The 16,925-nt window shown below is 40.3% G+C and overlaps 2 protein-coding genes across 5 annotated transcripts in view; both read left to right on the top strand.

Annotated features, from left to right (window-relative positions):
- Positions 1 to 7,788, top strand: part of coro1ca (coronin, actin binding protein, 1Ca) — a 39,991-nt gene extending 32,203 nt beyond the window's left edge. For all 4 annotated transcript variants that reach the window (XM_035993185.1, XM_031309313.2, XM_031309314.2 and 1 more), the window contains 8 exons: positions 1,122 to 1,251; positions 1,384 to 1,565; positions 1,978 to 2,097; positions 2,505 to 2,609; positions 2,693 to 2,838; positions 3,086 to 3,143; positions 3,278 to 3,520; positions 4,991 to 7,788. In XM_035993185.1, the coding sequence (XP_035849078.1) occupies positions 1,122 to 1,251; positions 1,384 to 1,565; positions 1,978 to 2,097; positions 2,505 to 2,609; positions 2,693 to 2,838; positions 3,086 to 3,143; positions 3,278 to 3,520; positions 4,991 to 5,110 (1,104 nt within the window). In that variant the 3' untranslated portion in view covers positions 5,111 to 7,788. The remainder of the gene's footprint in view (positions 1 to 1,121; positions 1,252 to 1,383; positions 1,566 to 1,977; positions 2,098 to 2,504; positions 2,610 to 2,692; positions 2,839 to 3,085; positions 3,144 to 3,277; positions 3,521 to 4,990) is intronic.
- A 961-nt stretch (positions 7,789 to 8,749) lies between these two features.
- On the top strand, positions 8,750 to 15,186 carry tmem119a (transmembrane protein 119a). Its single transcript, XM_031309316.2, has 2 exons — positions 8,750 to 9,752; positions 12,918 to 15,186. Exon 2 carries the CDS (start codon positions 12,928 to 12,930, stop codon positions 13,675 to 13,677), a length of 750 nt encoding a protein of 249 aa, XP_031165176.1. The 5' UTR covers positions 8,750 to 9,752; positions 12,918 to 12,927; the 3' UTR covers positions 13,678 to 15,186.
- Positions 15,187 to 16,925: the final 1,739 nt, after the last annotated feature.

The following is a 16,925-nucleotide window of genomic DNA, read 5'->3' as shown; positions in this document are numbered from 1 at the left end:
GGCAGAGATTGGTGTGCTGCCTGTTTACTTTTGCTGCTACCACTTCCTCACCTGAAATTCCTGACTTCCTGTTAAACCCACTCTGAATCAATGCCATGGTTAGTTCATGTGTGCAGACGTATAAGCCATGTAACGAAGAGAAGAACCATCAATGGTTCCTCTCTTCATAGCATTTGATCTTTGAAGGAAAAGCTCACAGCCTAAACTGCCTCTTGGTGATGTTTAGTATAGGGGGAAGTGGGCGGTATAACTGCAGACTGGTAAAGATATGCACCATGATGTGGATGTGGCCATTTTTAGTTTTTTTTTTACAATAAAGAATGGAATTTAATTGTCACATTAGGTGCATAGTGGAGATCAACTCACTGCATGTTAACCAGTGCTGCTGTTTAAAACGTGAGCATACAGAACTCTTTTATACTGAAAGGTTGAATAGATGGAGACTACAGAGGTAGCGCTTAACAATGAAAAAAGGGATACTTCATTCATAGTTTGGACATGGCTTGATGTGACAGAAAATGTAAAGCAATAGAATATAAAATATACAAGTGACAGTTTTTTCCAGCGACAGGAAAACGTGCAACCTTTTCATCACCTAAACATAAAAGATGTGCGCAAATACTAAGGTTTTTCTCAAAATGCCCTTCGACACAAGTAACTTCAGTGGTCATAAAAGAAAAGGGAAAAAAACAACTTCTGCAGTCGTGTGAAAGAAAACCAAACACACACTCAATGCAGACAAAAACTGAGGGAACTGATGGACATTACCTATACAATAATATTTTTTTTAAATACCACTTAGAAGATTATTATTAGAAGGATCAGTAATTTACTATTTATTGTGATAACAAGCCTTACTGTATTTAGCTAAATTTGACTGTATGTCCCATCTGTCACTAAATCATATGTTGGCAACTGAACTCTTAGTCACTGCTGCCTCCCTCAGGTTCCTTGTTGTAACTACCATGTATTGGTGTCCTCTGTGTATTAATACAGTTGGTAGGGTGGGGTTGAATCTTGGAGAATTTATAATTTGGTTAAATACGAGGGTAAAAATAATTGTCCCTTCAGCAGGCTTCATTGTCTGTTCCTGACCTAGATCTTTTTCCTGTCCCCCACAGGTGTGGCAGATTCCTGAGAATGGCCTTGTCACTTCCATGTCTGAGCCATTGGTGGTACTGGAGGGCCACTCCAAGCGCGTTGGCATCATCACATGGCACCCAACAGCACGCAACGTCCTTCTTAGTGCAGGTAAGAGCTCTCTCCCCGTCCTTAAATCTACAAAACTAGCGGAAATACAATCATGGTGGCAGCTGCCTCAAAGACAAAATACTGCGTTTGAATGTGCCGCTGTCCTGCTCACCTTTACTTCACTCTCGTCAGGTTGTGACAACCAGATCTACATCTGGAACGCGGGGACAGGAGAGGCTATGATCCGCCTGGAGGACATGCACCCTGATGTCATTTTCAACGTGACCTGGAACCGCAACGGCAGCCTTATCTGCACTGCCTGCAAGGACAAGACCATCCGTGTCATTGATCCCCGCAAGGAGGCGATTGTTGCTGTAAGCAGTTTTCAAAGATTTATTTGTTGTGCAATTTTCTCTTTTTATATTCCGTTGTAGTATATAAGAGGTAAATATTAAATTTGATGCCGCAAGATGGGGTTGCAGGTAGTCAGACTGCTTCAGCTAGAAGGCCTGGGTTCAGCGACCTTGTTCCCTTAAAACTGAGTATGACACTGAATTATCACTGGATTTAGTTTCATTGCAGCATAGCAGACTCTGACCCTAGGATCAAACCAGTGACAACAATTAAGTTGAATCTAAATGAAATGGTTTGTGTTGCCACTTATCTTAAAGTAGAGCTTACACTAAAAAAATAAATAAAAAAAAGTGGGCATAATAATAAATCACCCAGGAAATAGTGACTAGAGCACAATACGTGTTGTGTTGACCTGTAAACTACACTTCACAGGAGAAGGAAAAGGCACATGAGGGCGCTCGACCCATGAGGGCCATTTTCCTGGCTGATGGCAACGTCCTGACCACAGGCTTCAGTCGCATGAGTGAGAGACAGCTCGCCCTCTGGAACACGGTAAGCTGCTTCATGTATGCTGACTGTACTTCATTGGTTCAGTGATTATGGGTTCTACATTTTACACTATTATTATATTATCAATTTACGTGAAATGTAAATCTAGAGTTGCCTTAAGAACTTGCAATACTGGTCTTTAGATTGTTCAGAGACCAAGTGTACCGTATATAAATGAAAATGGTACACACAAGTTAAAAATAAACACCATATTCACAACTTTAGTACTAAAATCTTCTACATATTCACAGCTATTAATAGTACAGCCATAAAGGCTAACAACAACTTCATCCTGTATTTTGAAGGCCATTACCTTTTCCTCTGCACTATGTTTCTGTATTCTTAGTCTCTCCAACAGAACTAATTAATCATCATGTATCATGGTTGTTTTTTGTTATTTTTTTTTTCAGGATAACATGGAGGAGCCCATGACTGTTAATGAGATGGACACCAGCAACGGAGTGCTCTTGCCCTTCTATGACCCAGACACCAGCATTGTTTACCTCTGTGGGAAGGTAAGTTCCCTTTTTGAGCACTCAATAGTTTCATTTCCACATTTCTGAATACAGAAATAAAACCCTTCTTTATTTCTTGACAGGGTGACAGCAGCATCCGTTACTTTGAAATCACAGACGAGGCTCCGTATGTTCACTTCCTCAGCACCTTTGCCACAAAGGAGCCCCAGAGAGGCATGGGCTACATGCCCAAGAGGGGACTTGATGTCAATAAGTGCGAAATTGCGAGGTATGCTAAGATGGATGGCTAATCATCATCTCTAACACCAGAATTTGTTTTGCGTTTTGATTTTAGTCAGTCAGAGATGATGTGGACTTCCTAGCTTCACCACTTGGAGGCAGAACATGATCGTGACATAACTGTGAATCTCTATAGGGACAGTCCACAGTAAACTGTCCTAAAACACTGTCTGTTGCCTTTGTTGTTTCATAATGAATTGAATTGTGGGTAATTGTTCTGAATTGTATGTTGCCAGGTTCTATAAACTGCATGAAAGGAAGTGTGAGCCTATTGTGATGACTGTACCAAGAAAGGTGAGTCCTCGTCCTAAATGCACACAGCTACCTGACCTCATGTTGAATCGCAGGCAGCCGAGTGAAGCCTTGTCTTATAATGTGCTGGTTACAGAGTTTTCCTCACAGCTTGTCGCTTTGTCTTTCCCCGTCAGTCGGACCTGTTCCAGGACGACTTGTACCCAGACACATCTGGACCCGACGCTGCCCTGGAGGCTGAGGAGTGGTTTGATGGCAAGAATGGAGACCCCATCCTCATCTCCCTCAAGAATGGCTATGTCCAGGGCAAGCACCGCGAATTCAAGGTGGTCAAAAAGAACATTTTGGACAGCAAGGTGACCAAGAACTCAGAGAACTCAAGCCCTGCCAACAAGTCTGCCTCTTCAACTCCATTGATTGTGAGTATTTGCTTTTTCTAAGATCTCCACAGTGTCTGATAAATGAAGTGCAGAATTACATTTGTCAATTTTCCACCAGTAGAGCTGGGCAATATGAAACAACAGATTTTCTTCTGATATGGATCACACTATCCATTAAGAAGAGGAAGTTAATTCATTTGTTGATTATTCTGCTAATTGTTTCGGCTCTAGACTGCATGGTATTGGGAAGTGAAAATGTCATTTAATTATTTATCCTGAAGAACACGACAATGTATATACAACACTAAGAACGAAGAAGTTTTGTCTACCCCACCAGACGATCCCTCACATGATTAGGATGCTGGATGGTGAACAGTCAATACTAATATCTTTCCCAGCCAGCCTTGTCACTAGGGTTGCACCATATTGACAAAATGTGATATTGCGATATCGATATTAATTTTGATATTTTTAAATATATGTAAAATTACAAAAGTACGGGAAAATGCATCAAAATAAATTCATAACAAATTAAACAAGTTTTCTTACAACGCAAGGGTTATTTCAACTGACGGTCATATTGGACTGGTACAACATGAATGAATAAATAAGGACCATGTCTATAGAACAGGACATGTTTTACTGGTTGTACAGTAGAAAATAAATAAAGAGAACAGGACACAACTTTTCTTTCGCTTCTCTGATTCGTTCCGTTTAGTTTGTCTCTATCAATTTCTTCACTTACACTGTCACTCTGTCGAAATATGCACACACGTGGTACGCTTCGTAGGGTTTGTCACGTAGTGGACCCGTGCGCTGACGTGCACTAACATGTGCAAGTGGCACGGTAACTGGCCAATGAAACATGATCATTATAGCGTTTCAAGCGGGCTCTAAATCAAACACAACTAAGCCACACAGCCAACGGACGGGACGCAGCGCTCCACAAACAAAATATTGGCTACTTATTGCAACACACACATTGCAGCTTCATGTCTGTGTAGCTGCCTCTCTGGGGCTCAGAGTGTTAAGCAAACCAACTGTATGTGTTCGAAGCAAGGCAGATGCTGGCAGTCTTCACAAGGTGGTTTGTAGATGTTGTTCAACCCACTCGCTGTCCCACAAACTGAGGGGTCTGTTGCTGCTCTGGGCGCCTGCTGCTGGGCGTCCTGCCGCACTTCACCCACAACACAGCCACCCGCCTGGGACCCAGCCCATGTGTCTCTCTGCAGTCCTGCTCTGTAATCACAGCTCACTGGGCTCCAGCACTGGCGAAACATGTTAACCCTCAGAGTACCCGATCGTGCCACATTGCATGTACAGTCCAAGGCTCTAGGTAGCGGCTTTGAGACGGAAAGTGTGCTGTGCACTATTGTGATGTGCCTTAGGTTTGACGTTGGTTCAAACACGACTGTAGTTGTTTGTTTCACAGCAGGGCGGTTGTTGCGCGTAGAGAAATGTGTATAAAGATGCCAAACAGTCTCACTCCTCTCTTTGTGTCTCCCACAGAAATCTGAAGCCAAGCTGGAGGAGATCTTGAAAGAAATCAAATCCCTCAAGGACCTGGTCAGCAGTCAGGAGAAGCGAATCATCAAACTTGAAGATCAAATGTCCAAAATTGCCATTTAGGGACCCTATACCCAACCCGCTACAATTCAGGACGTTCCATTGGCTGGGGGGGTGGGCGGGGCCAGTCACTGCCTATCTCAATGACAGTGTTTCGTCTGAGGGCCTGCCTAGCAACGACCCCTAGCAACATTCCAGATGAACTTTTTCTTAGCCAGCCCCCGACCCTCAGTTTAACACAGGTGGAAAAAGGACATGTGACAAATTTAGCAGAAAATACTTTTTGGTGACAAAGGACTCATTCCTTTTTATTGTGTGGCAGTTTTTATTTTGTCTACTTGTATAAAAAGTTTTTTTGCATTTTCCTTTGCATTTTTAGAAGAACAGTATGACCAAGAAAATTCCAATATCAATAGTCCACATTTGCCATCAGATACCCCAATTTCTGTTTTAAGTAGGTATTAGTGTTTCATGTTACTATAAGCCAAAATTATAATGTTGCCAAATTGTACCATTTGTTTACACCTCCTTAACAGTATTTCTTTCTCTCTCTTTGTGGGAAGAGTCAAAATGCAAACAGGGACCCTCTGTGCAGTAGACTGGTTATGTAAGGAGGTCATTAATAATTCACTATGAAATTAAAATCATTTAAATAAGTTGGATGGATAGGGAGATCGACATCTCAAACTGTAAGTAGGAGGAAATACAATTTAGATTGAAGACCCATTTAGCTGCCACAGTCTACACCAAGCACTCAGACATTACATATATGACAACGTTCGCCATCTGTGTTGAATCTGCACAAATTTACTCTTGCTTTCTGCCATTTCTTCTCATTCCTGTCGCTTCCCGTCATTCTGACTGTGGACAATAGTCCACACAAACATGCATTCATTTCTGTCTTGCTTCATTAACATGCACTGTGTGCTTATTGGAGAAAATGACAAACATTCCACAAATATCATTGGCAGTTCTTGGTTTCAGGAAAAACTATTTCTAAAAAGTTCCTCCTTCTGTGAACACTCTACTGTAGTGACTCGGTTGCACTGGTTGGTTGTTATAGTGACATCTATGTGCTGCCCATGAAAAGACCAAATTTGTTGATTTTCAACCTCAGCTCTGCTTTGTTTATGTGAGCGGTTCAGTCAGCGACATCTGTGTTCAGTAGCCACGGGGTTCACTCAACTTACAAGTGCAGTCAAGTGTAGTGGGATTATTTTCATGTCACTGTTCCTTTGCATTAGATGCCATCTCAGATCCGTATCTTTTGTACAAACTAAGAGGAATTGACATGAAATGACACCAAGTAATCACACATTGACTTGACTATTTAAAACCTTCTGGTGATAAAACTAGAGATTGCTACAGAAACTGTTCATGATGGACCTAAAAGGCCTAGATTGTGTGTGAATATGTGCCCCATGTCTTTGGTCTTTTGGGTACCTGTCAATATGGATGTTCTTGCTTTGTTTCTTATTCGGGGGGTATGGGGGATGTCCAAGACTTGCCTCTAACTTGGATGAATTTTAGTTGGCTTATTGCTTCACTGTTAATTTTAGCCTGTTTCTTGTTCCAGCTGTGCTTAAATCCCTCTTAGTACTTCCACTTTTTTTGTTTTTTTTTTCTTCCAGATGCCCCTGTTCAGTATAGTTATCACAAAATTAAGGAACCAGAATTGTCCGGTCTGAGATGTTTTGATCAGACAGACTCTCCTTGAGTTTTTGTTTTGTTTTCCAGTGGGAAGCTGAGACGGGTAGTAGTTCAGTCTGTTGTTTGCCTTCAATATTTGTTACCACTGTAAAGACCTGAAAGTGCCATAGAGGTGACCATGGAAGTGTTTGTAGGGGACTGTTGTGAGAGTAGATTTGTGTAGTAAATGGGAGAGTCAATAGGTGCCCGGATTTAAAACCACTTTAAGGTGCTATACTCGGTACAAACACTATGTTCAAAGGACCCTGCTCCTAAAGTACTGTGTCAGCCACCTGAATGACATCATGAAGTCCTGTCAATCCATCCCACAATACACCAGGCAGCATTAGTGGTCAGGGTTTGTAAGTAAGCAATGTGCCCCTGACGTTTTGACACTTTCACCTCCGTACGGGTATTCAAAACATCTTCAAAAATGATGTCAAACCGAGAAGCCTTTTGAGTCATCGTGGCTTCGAGATGCAATTAGAGCAGCGAGTCGTAGAATATTAGTGACAGGAAATCCGGAAGAGTGCTACAGAAATGTGTGTCCGACACAAATTATACTGCCCTATCTTGGATGTCGGACTGCCACTCAGAGGATTCTTCATAGCACTGTTGGCATGAGAGCGAAGTTTTGAGGAGTAGTGAATAGAGATCCAAAGGGACACTGTAGGTTGGAGAAATGTGCAGATGTATGTTTGTAATTTAGGTCTAGAATACTGAGTGAAAGCTGCGTAAATAACGACCATATTTTCTGTAATTTTTTTATTTTATTTCATTTTTGTTCTGTGGTTGTGCTGAAGAGGGTATTTGTGTGGGAGGTGGGTTTTAAATGTTTCCCTTTGTCTGTGTTCCCTGCACCTTGCTATAATGCATAATGAGAAAAGCAGATCGGGGGTCATGAATAGAAGAAAGAAAATCTGACAAACGAACCAGGATTAAGCCTCATATTAAGCCTCATGTTGGTCTGCTCAGCATTTTTGTTCATTATTCTTGCTTCAAGTATCAAACATTGATTATAAGAAAAATTAATAAACAATTTTTAAAATGGCCTCATTGTATCTTTTGCATTCAGTCATTACTGTTTTAAGATTTGTCATCTTTACTGGAAGGTTTTTAACTGAAAGATCTGTGCCTTTCCATGCAAGTTAAAAGTCCACAGTTTGAGTACAACAAATCTAAACCTGCACTGAAACGAGAGCATTACAGGAAATGATGCCTCAAACTCCTTAAAAGATCCTATATTTTTCTTGTCAACAAACCCAACAAAAGTTTAAAACCAATGTGTTGGTGCATCTCTCGATATTTACAACTTCCATCCTCAGCCTGTCCAATGTGTTTGAAGACTTAATTTTTTTTTTAAATGGATAGCCATTATATTGTGTAATTTGTTTCTTTAAACAGCTGGGAACTGTTGGTTTTAGGAATCCTCCATCACACAGGAGAAAATAGTGTATTTGTTAGGGATTATTTCCAGCTGCAGGTTAATACACATTTGGGTCTAGTAGTGAGTGTTTACAGCAGCAGGACAGTGTATGTGTGATTAACACAAAATAAACCACAGTGCCCATTTTAATTCTAAGGAAGGAACATGTCCACTGAGGAATTGGTTCCCAAACGGGTACGCGAAGTGACAGTGGGTACATGGGGGGGAAAAAAGTTGTCAGAGTGCAGGGGTGGGGGTATGAAGGGATACTGAGGCTGAAAGTCTGAAGGTACGGGACTGTAAAAAGTTTGGGAAACATTGAGCTAGTGCAACAGTGAGGCTCTAACACTTGTCTTATATTTTAGGACAACTGCAACTTGATGGCACAGAGGAATAAGCAATATCAGGCTTTGGCTACACAGAAAATACTTTTTATATAGCCTAGGATCAATTCATGTCTTGTTTTGGTGTTTTCATAGGATTTGTTGACAATAAGGACAATATTGCCAGCCTTATCATTTTAAAGGTCGGATTACAATCTGTATTTTGAAAACTAAATATGTTCTTTGGTTTGAATATTGCTATTCTCTTGTATTGACTGGCCCTAACTGTACTGGCGAACAGTTATACAATAGATGGCTAGAAGTATATTGTGAATGGAGTGTACTACAGTTGTAGTGCTATTGTGTTTGAGCCACCAAGAACTGTTGTAAGTCACAAAGAAATCTCTCACTCTAGTTTGTTCTTGAACCTGGATAATTGCTACCTTTTTCACAAAATGTCATGCTGACCAGTTGTAATATCAACATCTCACACCGTCTGTCAAAATAACTGAATAAAAGGAGAAAGGAGGCATCAGCAGCCTTAAATAGACAACCTGCATATTTAGAGACATATCCAGAGATAAGTGCTGCTAAAAGACCATGCAGTTTATGTGTTCGCTCTGTACATGTGTTTGGGGATGAAAGGGGCTGCTTTCTCTGCGCTGGTCTTGTGTGCCCTACAGGCTGTAATCAACGGGGACTAAATTAGAGAGGACTCAGTGGGAGGCAGAGGAGTCTTGGGACTCGCCCCACCAAGTACAGAAATACCCATTCCCTTAAAACATGGGTCTCATGTACTGACTGCAACATACTGTATTTGCAGTGAGTTTCAAAGCAGAAAGCTCAGGCTGAGTTTAAGTCTAACAAGTTGTGGTGAATTACACTTTCATACAAAATAAAGACCCTATCCAGGGACAGTTTAGCATTCAGCACCCCATGCATGATAACATGTACAGAATCACTTCTCTGGCTGTTCCCTCTATCATAATTCAGAAAAAGTTCAATCCTAAATGGATGCGCCATAAGTGCAGGAGGATGAAGAATGGGTGTGGGAGGTCGAGAAAGAGGGAGGAGAAGCTGAAAATAGAGGGATGGACATCATTTTGCAGTGAGCTGACTTTTTAGGGCTTAGTACAAAAAAAACAGTCACTATAACTCCGCAGGGAGGGAACTCTCTTTCACTCTTACTTTCCTCTCAGTATCCCCTTTATCTCTGTCTTCTGCACTGTTTTGCTGTTCAGAAGATAAACCCGGGATAACACATTCTGTAAGTATATATCTATATTTGTAAAGAATTTAAAGTGGGTGTTATCAAGAAAGTAAAAGATATAGCCAGATTTTCATTTATTTCAGAACAGTGTGTATCCAAACTGACATGTTGAGTCAACTTTCAAATCTTCTGATCCATTTGCTTCATATTCTTCAAAGTTAGTTCATAAAACTAACATGTAGTGGTGGAATGTGACTAAGTACATTTACTCAAATACTGGATTTTAAGATACTTGTACTTCACTAGAATATTTCAATTTTATGCTACTTTATACTTCTACGCCACTACATTTCAGAGAGGAATATCAATTTTATAATCCATTACATGTAATTTGTAACATGCTACAGTTTGATTTGCAGTTCGTAAGATATGGTGCATTGTTACAGATTAAACTAACCAACCGAATATAAAGTAGTTAAAATTATCTTTAACTCCACAGCCGTAATAATTCTTTTAATAATATCATATGTAACAACTGATAACAGCCAACTATTTTTCTGCATTAAAAGTACTTCTGCTTTTGACATTTTAAGTACATTTAGCTTATAATACTTTATTTTACTTAATTAAGATGTATAATGCAGGGTTTTCACTTGTAATGGAATATTTTTACATTGTTGTATTGCTACTTTACTTTTACTCAAGTAAAAGATCGGAATGCTTCTTTCAATCCTGCTAACATCAATGTTTCTATTTAAATTGTCAATGATGTAATCATTGTTTATCCCGTATGTTTAATCTCCAGTATTTTTCAGTCTTATTGCCAAGATCTGGAGGTTACCGAGTGTAGACACTGATAATGTTACATGTAAGAATATGCTTTGAGATGGTCTAAACTCTGCCAGTGGCTCCATCTTTGCAAATTTGTGTTGACTGTGCAAGCATTATTATAACAATATATGATATAATATGGTTACATTTATTTTGATTTTATGGTCAAGACTCCAACTTTTCCAAAAAACAACTACATGTCAGACTGAATTTGAGGTAAATGTGTAATAAATAATGGCCAAGACATGTAGGACATTTCTATTTGTTGTAAAGATGCTGCCATAAAAACATGGTGCCTTGGACTTGAAAAGCTTTTTGTAAATGAAAGTCAAATCTAGAGTTTGAGACATTAAGCACTCAAATGTCATAGAATGGATTAATTGCATACTGTATGTGGTGTCTGATAGCCTTCAGTTGAAGGTAATGTGGACCCTTCAGTGAAATACAGGAAGTGTATTTATGGCTGTAATTATGAGGATTTAGGGGGCAGGGCTGTCCTATAGCTGTACATCCAAGGATGAAGACCCAGCCTACATGTGGTCCAGCAGAGTACATACGTACGTACTGTATGTTCGACCACACAGTGAGGGGGGTTTCACACTGTGTATTGTAAATCAGAGCAGCAGTAGGTTTACTATAGCATGCTGCTGATTAGAAGCTTGTCTTTACAGCTTAGCACTGTGTAATTATATATTCTAAATGGTAACAGACTGAGCCCTCTACCACTGGTTTCCTTTGTTAAAGCTTACTTCACTTTGAGAAGGACGGATAGAGGATAATGGAAGAAAAGTAATATTGGGTCAGGAAGTTTATTCAGTCAGTCAGTTGTCCTGTCAGTAAATAACAGGTTTTTCTGGAAGCAGAAATATCTTCACCAGGTCTGTGCTGCTGTGGGCTGGTGTACAGCAGCTGCTGCCCAGTGTAAATATAGAGGCCACAGCCACAGGTCTCCCACGCCTCTGTGCTCCCCCTGGAATATAGCTTCCTCCTGGCTTTGCTGTGGTGGATGGGTGGCCTCCCTCTACTTTACAAATTATAAGGCCTTCAGCAAGAAACTCACTGTCTCCACCCCAAATAAGTAATGGCTACTCTGCTGCCTGCTAAAATAGATCTGGTGCAAGATGGGGAACGGCAGAAAGCCTAGAAAACCTGAATACTGGAGTTACATTTCAGATGAAAACAGCCCTTAAAAACTTTGCTTTTCTTGGTATGTGTCTGTTGCATGAAAAACTGCTTGACACTAGTTAGTATAGTGGTTCCCAACCTGACAGTTGAGACCCATCAATGGGTCCCAAGAAAAATCTAAGGGGTTACGAGATTATTAAAAAGATAGGAAGTCAGAAAAAAAACAACAGAAAAACAGACACAAATTATGCTTTTATGACTTTTCTCTAATCTTTGCTTTTTACAGTAGTGAACTCAGTGTGACATTTTTCACTTCAAAGAAATTGTTTAACATTGAGTTTTTTTTTATTTTGAGTTAGATGAGAAGATTAATATCACTCTCGTCTATGTACAATAAATAGATAGGGAGCCAGGTGGCGAGTAGCTTAGCTTAGCATAAAGAGTGGAAACAGGGAAATAGCTAGCCTGGCTCTGTCCAAAGTAAAAACAAATACACCTACCAACACTTCTACAGCTAGAGTTGTGTCATCTTGAGGTTGCCATGCAACCAGCAGACTCCAGAAAGTCACTGCACCAGGTCGCAGGTCGCCAATAAATAGTTACAGCACACAACTCCCTTTAAAACTTTTAAACAAACTGGAAGAAGTGTTCATTAGTGAGCTTTATGGTGCTGATAGATGGATTATGTGACATTTGGACAGAGCCAGGCTAGCTGTTTCCCCATTTCCAGTCTTTTGCTAAGCTAAGCTAACCACCTCCAGGCTCTAGGTGCTCTAAGCGATGTTGGGTGACAGCACTTCTTGTTGACGTTAGAAGTATTTTCAAACAAAACAAGGCTAGCTCGTCCCTCCCTCTTCCTCATCCCCTCCCCTCTCCCTCCCTTCCGTGCTTCCGCGCACTAACCCCCCCCAACCCCCACCCCCAAATCCTTCTTGTCTGGTTATTGGCTGGAATGCTGGAAGACTGTTTGTTATGTTTCGTGGTGCAGGTTGGCATGGTTTGTTTTTGTTGGCGTTTGTGGAGCCTGGGCTGTCTACAGAGACTGCGTTTTTTTAGTGTGTTCAGGGGACAGACAGCTAGCTGATAGTGAGAAGATATTTGCTGTATGTGGCAAAAAATGTTGTAGCCTAAAAAATGCGTGACATCGCTTAGAGTACCTTTAAGGGGTCTCAAGCCACTGTGTTAGTGGATCCCTAAAAGAATAGATATGGAACTATTTCTTCGCTTTTGATTCTAAATTCAAGATAGCTATTATTGTTGTTGCAGGACAGAGAAGATGAAGTCCCTTTTGGTTTTTCTCATCACCTGTGTGACCCTGCTCTCACTGTGTCACGCCACTCCTCTGTTCTACAACACATCCATGGACGGCAGTGGTGATGAAGCGGAGCTAGAGCTCCTTTTTCCAACCTCTTTCTCTACTCGAGCACCTGTTCACATTTCCACTGCTACTGGAGCTCCCACCCTTACCAACACCATCACCAACACCATCACCACCACCATGATACGCCTGAAGGATTTTGTCTTTACCCGAGTAGTGGACTTCCTGCAGGAGAATCTGCTCATCATCATCGTCGTGACCTCTCTTCTCATCGTCATGGTCTTCATCATCTGCTGTGCCTCTGCCATGAGTCATAAGAGCAAGCTGGAGGCCTACAAACCCCCTCCTCATCCAAACAAGAAGACTGTGGCTGATAAAACAGGCGGACGCAACAATTCAAGTGAGATCCAGGAGAGGCCGTACGCCGTCGACCACGTCAAGAGGGTCCAGACTCAGAGCATGGCCTCCCCCAAACACCTACGCATGCCCTCCAAGGCTCTGGTGGGAGAGAGGGGTAGAGATGTCAGGTCGTCGCCTCGCCAGGATGTCAGAAAGGTCAGGGAGGCAGAGGAGGTGGAAAAGCGGAGAGAGGAGCCCAAGCACAAAGAGCAGCCCAAGCGCAGGGAGGAGGTGCAGCAGAGCTCCAGCCCCAGCACCAGCTCTGCTCATTCAGTGTGCACCTGCCACCTGAAAAAGGCCAACCACTAAGGCATGTTCAAGCCTGATGTTGGCATAAGAGGGAAAATGTTGCAACCATGCAAAAACAAAATCAGAAAGGTTGGTTATACTGCACACATTACGTGATTCAAATCTGAAATACCTTCTTACAACTGCCAATAAGAAAATGTATTTGTGAGGCTCATGCCTTTATATGACAAAAACAGTTAAATCTAAATCTTCATGAAAATATGAACTAATGCCTGATGTAAAAATGAAAATGATAGAAGATATGTGACTAGAAATCAAAATACTGAATTGTGTTGCTACATTCATTGTCCTTAGTCTTGCAGTGGTCAACCAGTTGTTTTTTTTATCAAGGATTACCACAGAGTCCCAACCGCCTAATATCATATCACTGCATGTGCCATTGAAGTAGCATCACTTGAAACAGTGAAATAAATAATTTTCTCATGGATATGATTTTTGAGAAAGACAACAACAAAATTATTTTAAAAATAAAAAATGGGCAGCCTGTAATTCCCCATCCTTTTCAAATAGAAATGACAAAAATAGTAAGTATTAATGTGTTTTTAATACAGAGATGGATGATTCCATATGCCTGCCTAGACAGAGGAATCTCCTCAGTATGTCCTGCTGTACGCCGTGGCATCTTTTCAGCAGCTAAGAGCTTTGGCTGAACCAGTCTGTTATCTAGAGATAAATCTTTGCTGCTGTAAATAAAGCAAAGTGAGAAGCCAGTAAACTTGATTTGTTGGATAAGTAACAAAACAATCTCTTTATATTTACATTCATATTTACTTAATTTTGTTTGCATAATGTTATTTTATGTCATAGCATATTGTATTTTACATTAAGAGCCTAATTCTCAAAGCTTTACACCAAAAACACAATTTACAACTGTGTTATTTCTGGGAAGTAAAAACATACATAGACACATACATACATACACAAATACATACATACATACATACATACATACATACATACCTACCTACATACATACATACGCACATACATACCTACATACATACATACATTCTGATCTGCCTTCAACATTAAGAGCAGTGTTTCATTGGTGTATAAAAACTTTGTGAATCAGTTTTTGTTTTTAAAAGTAATACTTATGTATAAGATAAATTATGAGTTTTGTTTTAATGTAATAATTTGTAATTAGTCAAAAACTTGAGTACAGGGATAGATAGCTGGCCTGTTTTGCTGGTGTAATAGGTTTAACTTTGACTCATGGTGGCTAAAAAAGGACTGAGAAGGGTATATTTTGTCATATTCATCTTATTTTATTTTATTAAAAATTCAGATTACACTGGAGATTATTTGTATAAACTCTCCAACTCACTGTCCCGTTACTCAAGTTAATGACTGAGCATCTAAACCAATGACTTCTGTCATGTTTATATACTCTTTAACCTCAGATTGTTGTCCTCAGATGTTTTCACACAGATGCTTCTTCTGTGAGTTTTATTGTTTACAAAATGGCAGTTTTGTTTTGCTTATGTTGAATAAAATTGTTGGTAATGATGCTTCTGTCATTATTGAAAACAGTGGAAACCGTTTCATGGTGAAAGACAAATGCAGCCCTGGAGATACCTAAGATTAGAATGGTCTAAAAGAAGAGGATGCTTACTACGTGCACATTATTTTCAACTTGGGAATCTGTAATTTTTGAGCTGCATACACTCAAGAATCATGGGTAACTATTTTTAAGGTAATTACCCAAATGACAGATTTGTAATATATGCTCTTGGATGCATGAGCTGTCTTCTAATTTAACATTCCAAGTCCAATCTCACTCTCACTCTCTCACACACACACACACACACACACACACACACACACACACACACACACACACACACACACACACGAGTAACATCAACTCCTCCACATTTTTATGATTGGCAGCTGGCACCATCACACCCAAACACAGGCCTGTGGAAGGTATTAGAGCCTGGAGATGAGGAGAGGCCCCTTTGTCCTTTGCTGGCTACTGTACAAAATTGTTTAAATATTTCAACAGCAGTAAACCAGATACATACAGAGCCCTTTGCTCCATAACAAGAGCACATGTGTTGTCTATACAAATCTTAAGACATTGATTTGTTCAGTGAAGTCATAACTTTTTGGGTTCCATAATTTGAAAGAGCAATAAAATACTACCATCATGTAAACAGTGCAAGTATTGATTTATCATATTTACCACTTCCATCTTGATATGGGTACACACATCTGAAATCTATTATTACAAATGTGTATTAAAATGTGATTTAATATTGCTAAAAATGTCTGAAGAACAAACAATTTTTTTAAATAAAAAGTTTGATCCGAATCATAAGTGTGTCGACTCTTCAAAGATCAAACATCAAAGATAACACACAGCTCAAAGGCAAGCGTAACCCTGTGGTGGCTGAAACGTGAGTCCTGACACAGCCTTGCACTGGGGTTCAGATTCCATGCTCTTTTGTCAATGAGGTGCTAAATAATTTGGGAAAATACTCCTTCTTCACTTTCACTCTTCCCACCAGGTGACGAGAAGACACACAGCTGCAGGACCACCCAGCAGCGCTCTGTCCGGGGCCTCTTTGCTACATTGACTGTCTGTTTGAATTTTAAGTACCTTGGTAACCTCAGATAAGGAAATATTTGGGACAAACCTGTGTTGTTATTGTTTTTTGTTTTGTTTGTTTTTTTACAAAATATCCCCCGCTTAAATTCTTGCTCTGTGTATTTTGACCCTTGTCACTGTCCGCCACTGACAAAAAAAATAGGACCTCTCAATCAATTTGAATAGTGAAGAGGATCCAGAATGGTAATACAGCACCTTAAGGCTGTCGTTAAACTTTGATGAGCATCTGCCGGGAATTCTCAACAGCAGCGGTGGACGGCGGATCATGTAAGGACCATGTAGTGACTGGCCTGCCCATTTCCTCGGAGGAGCAGATGATACAGGAAGAGAGAAATAGTAAGTCCTTGGGCCTTTTTGAATTTCTTTATTTTTTGGTCTTATGTTCGAATAAGACACCCTTTATATGGGGTTTAAGTTGCCAAAAATGGCTTTATACATGGTCTGCCGTAAATATTAATACATTGTTAATGACTGGATTTTGGTCCAGATCCCCTGCAGCTCTCTTTTATATGGTCAGAGGTCAAACAGTCTACCTTTCAGAGCGGTCTACCTGATCAATTGAAGAGGTAAAAACACAAAGCAAGTTTCATACTGGAGATTTTTCCCAACCTCTTACTACTGTCTGCTCTCTAAA

Source organism: Sander lucioperca, chromosome 2 (genome assembly GCF_008315115.2).
Source record: "Sander lucioperca isolate FBNREF2018 chromosome 2, SLUC_FBN_1.2, whole genome shotgun sequence".
Classification (NCBI taxonomy): Eukaryota; Metazoa; Chordata; class Actinopteri; order Perciformes; family Percidae; genus Sander; species Sander lucioperca.
Note: the sequence above shows the minus strand (reverse complement) of the source record. Positions and strands in the feature narration are given on the sequence as shown.

Bases quoted from the DNA above. Each gene is read 5' to 3' on its own strand.
- tmem119a (XM_031309316.2), top strand. From the start codon at position 12,928: ATGAAGTCCCTTTTGGTTTTTCTCATCACCTGTGTGACCCTGCTCTCA.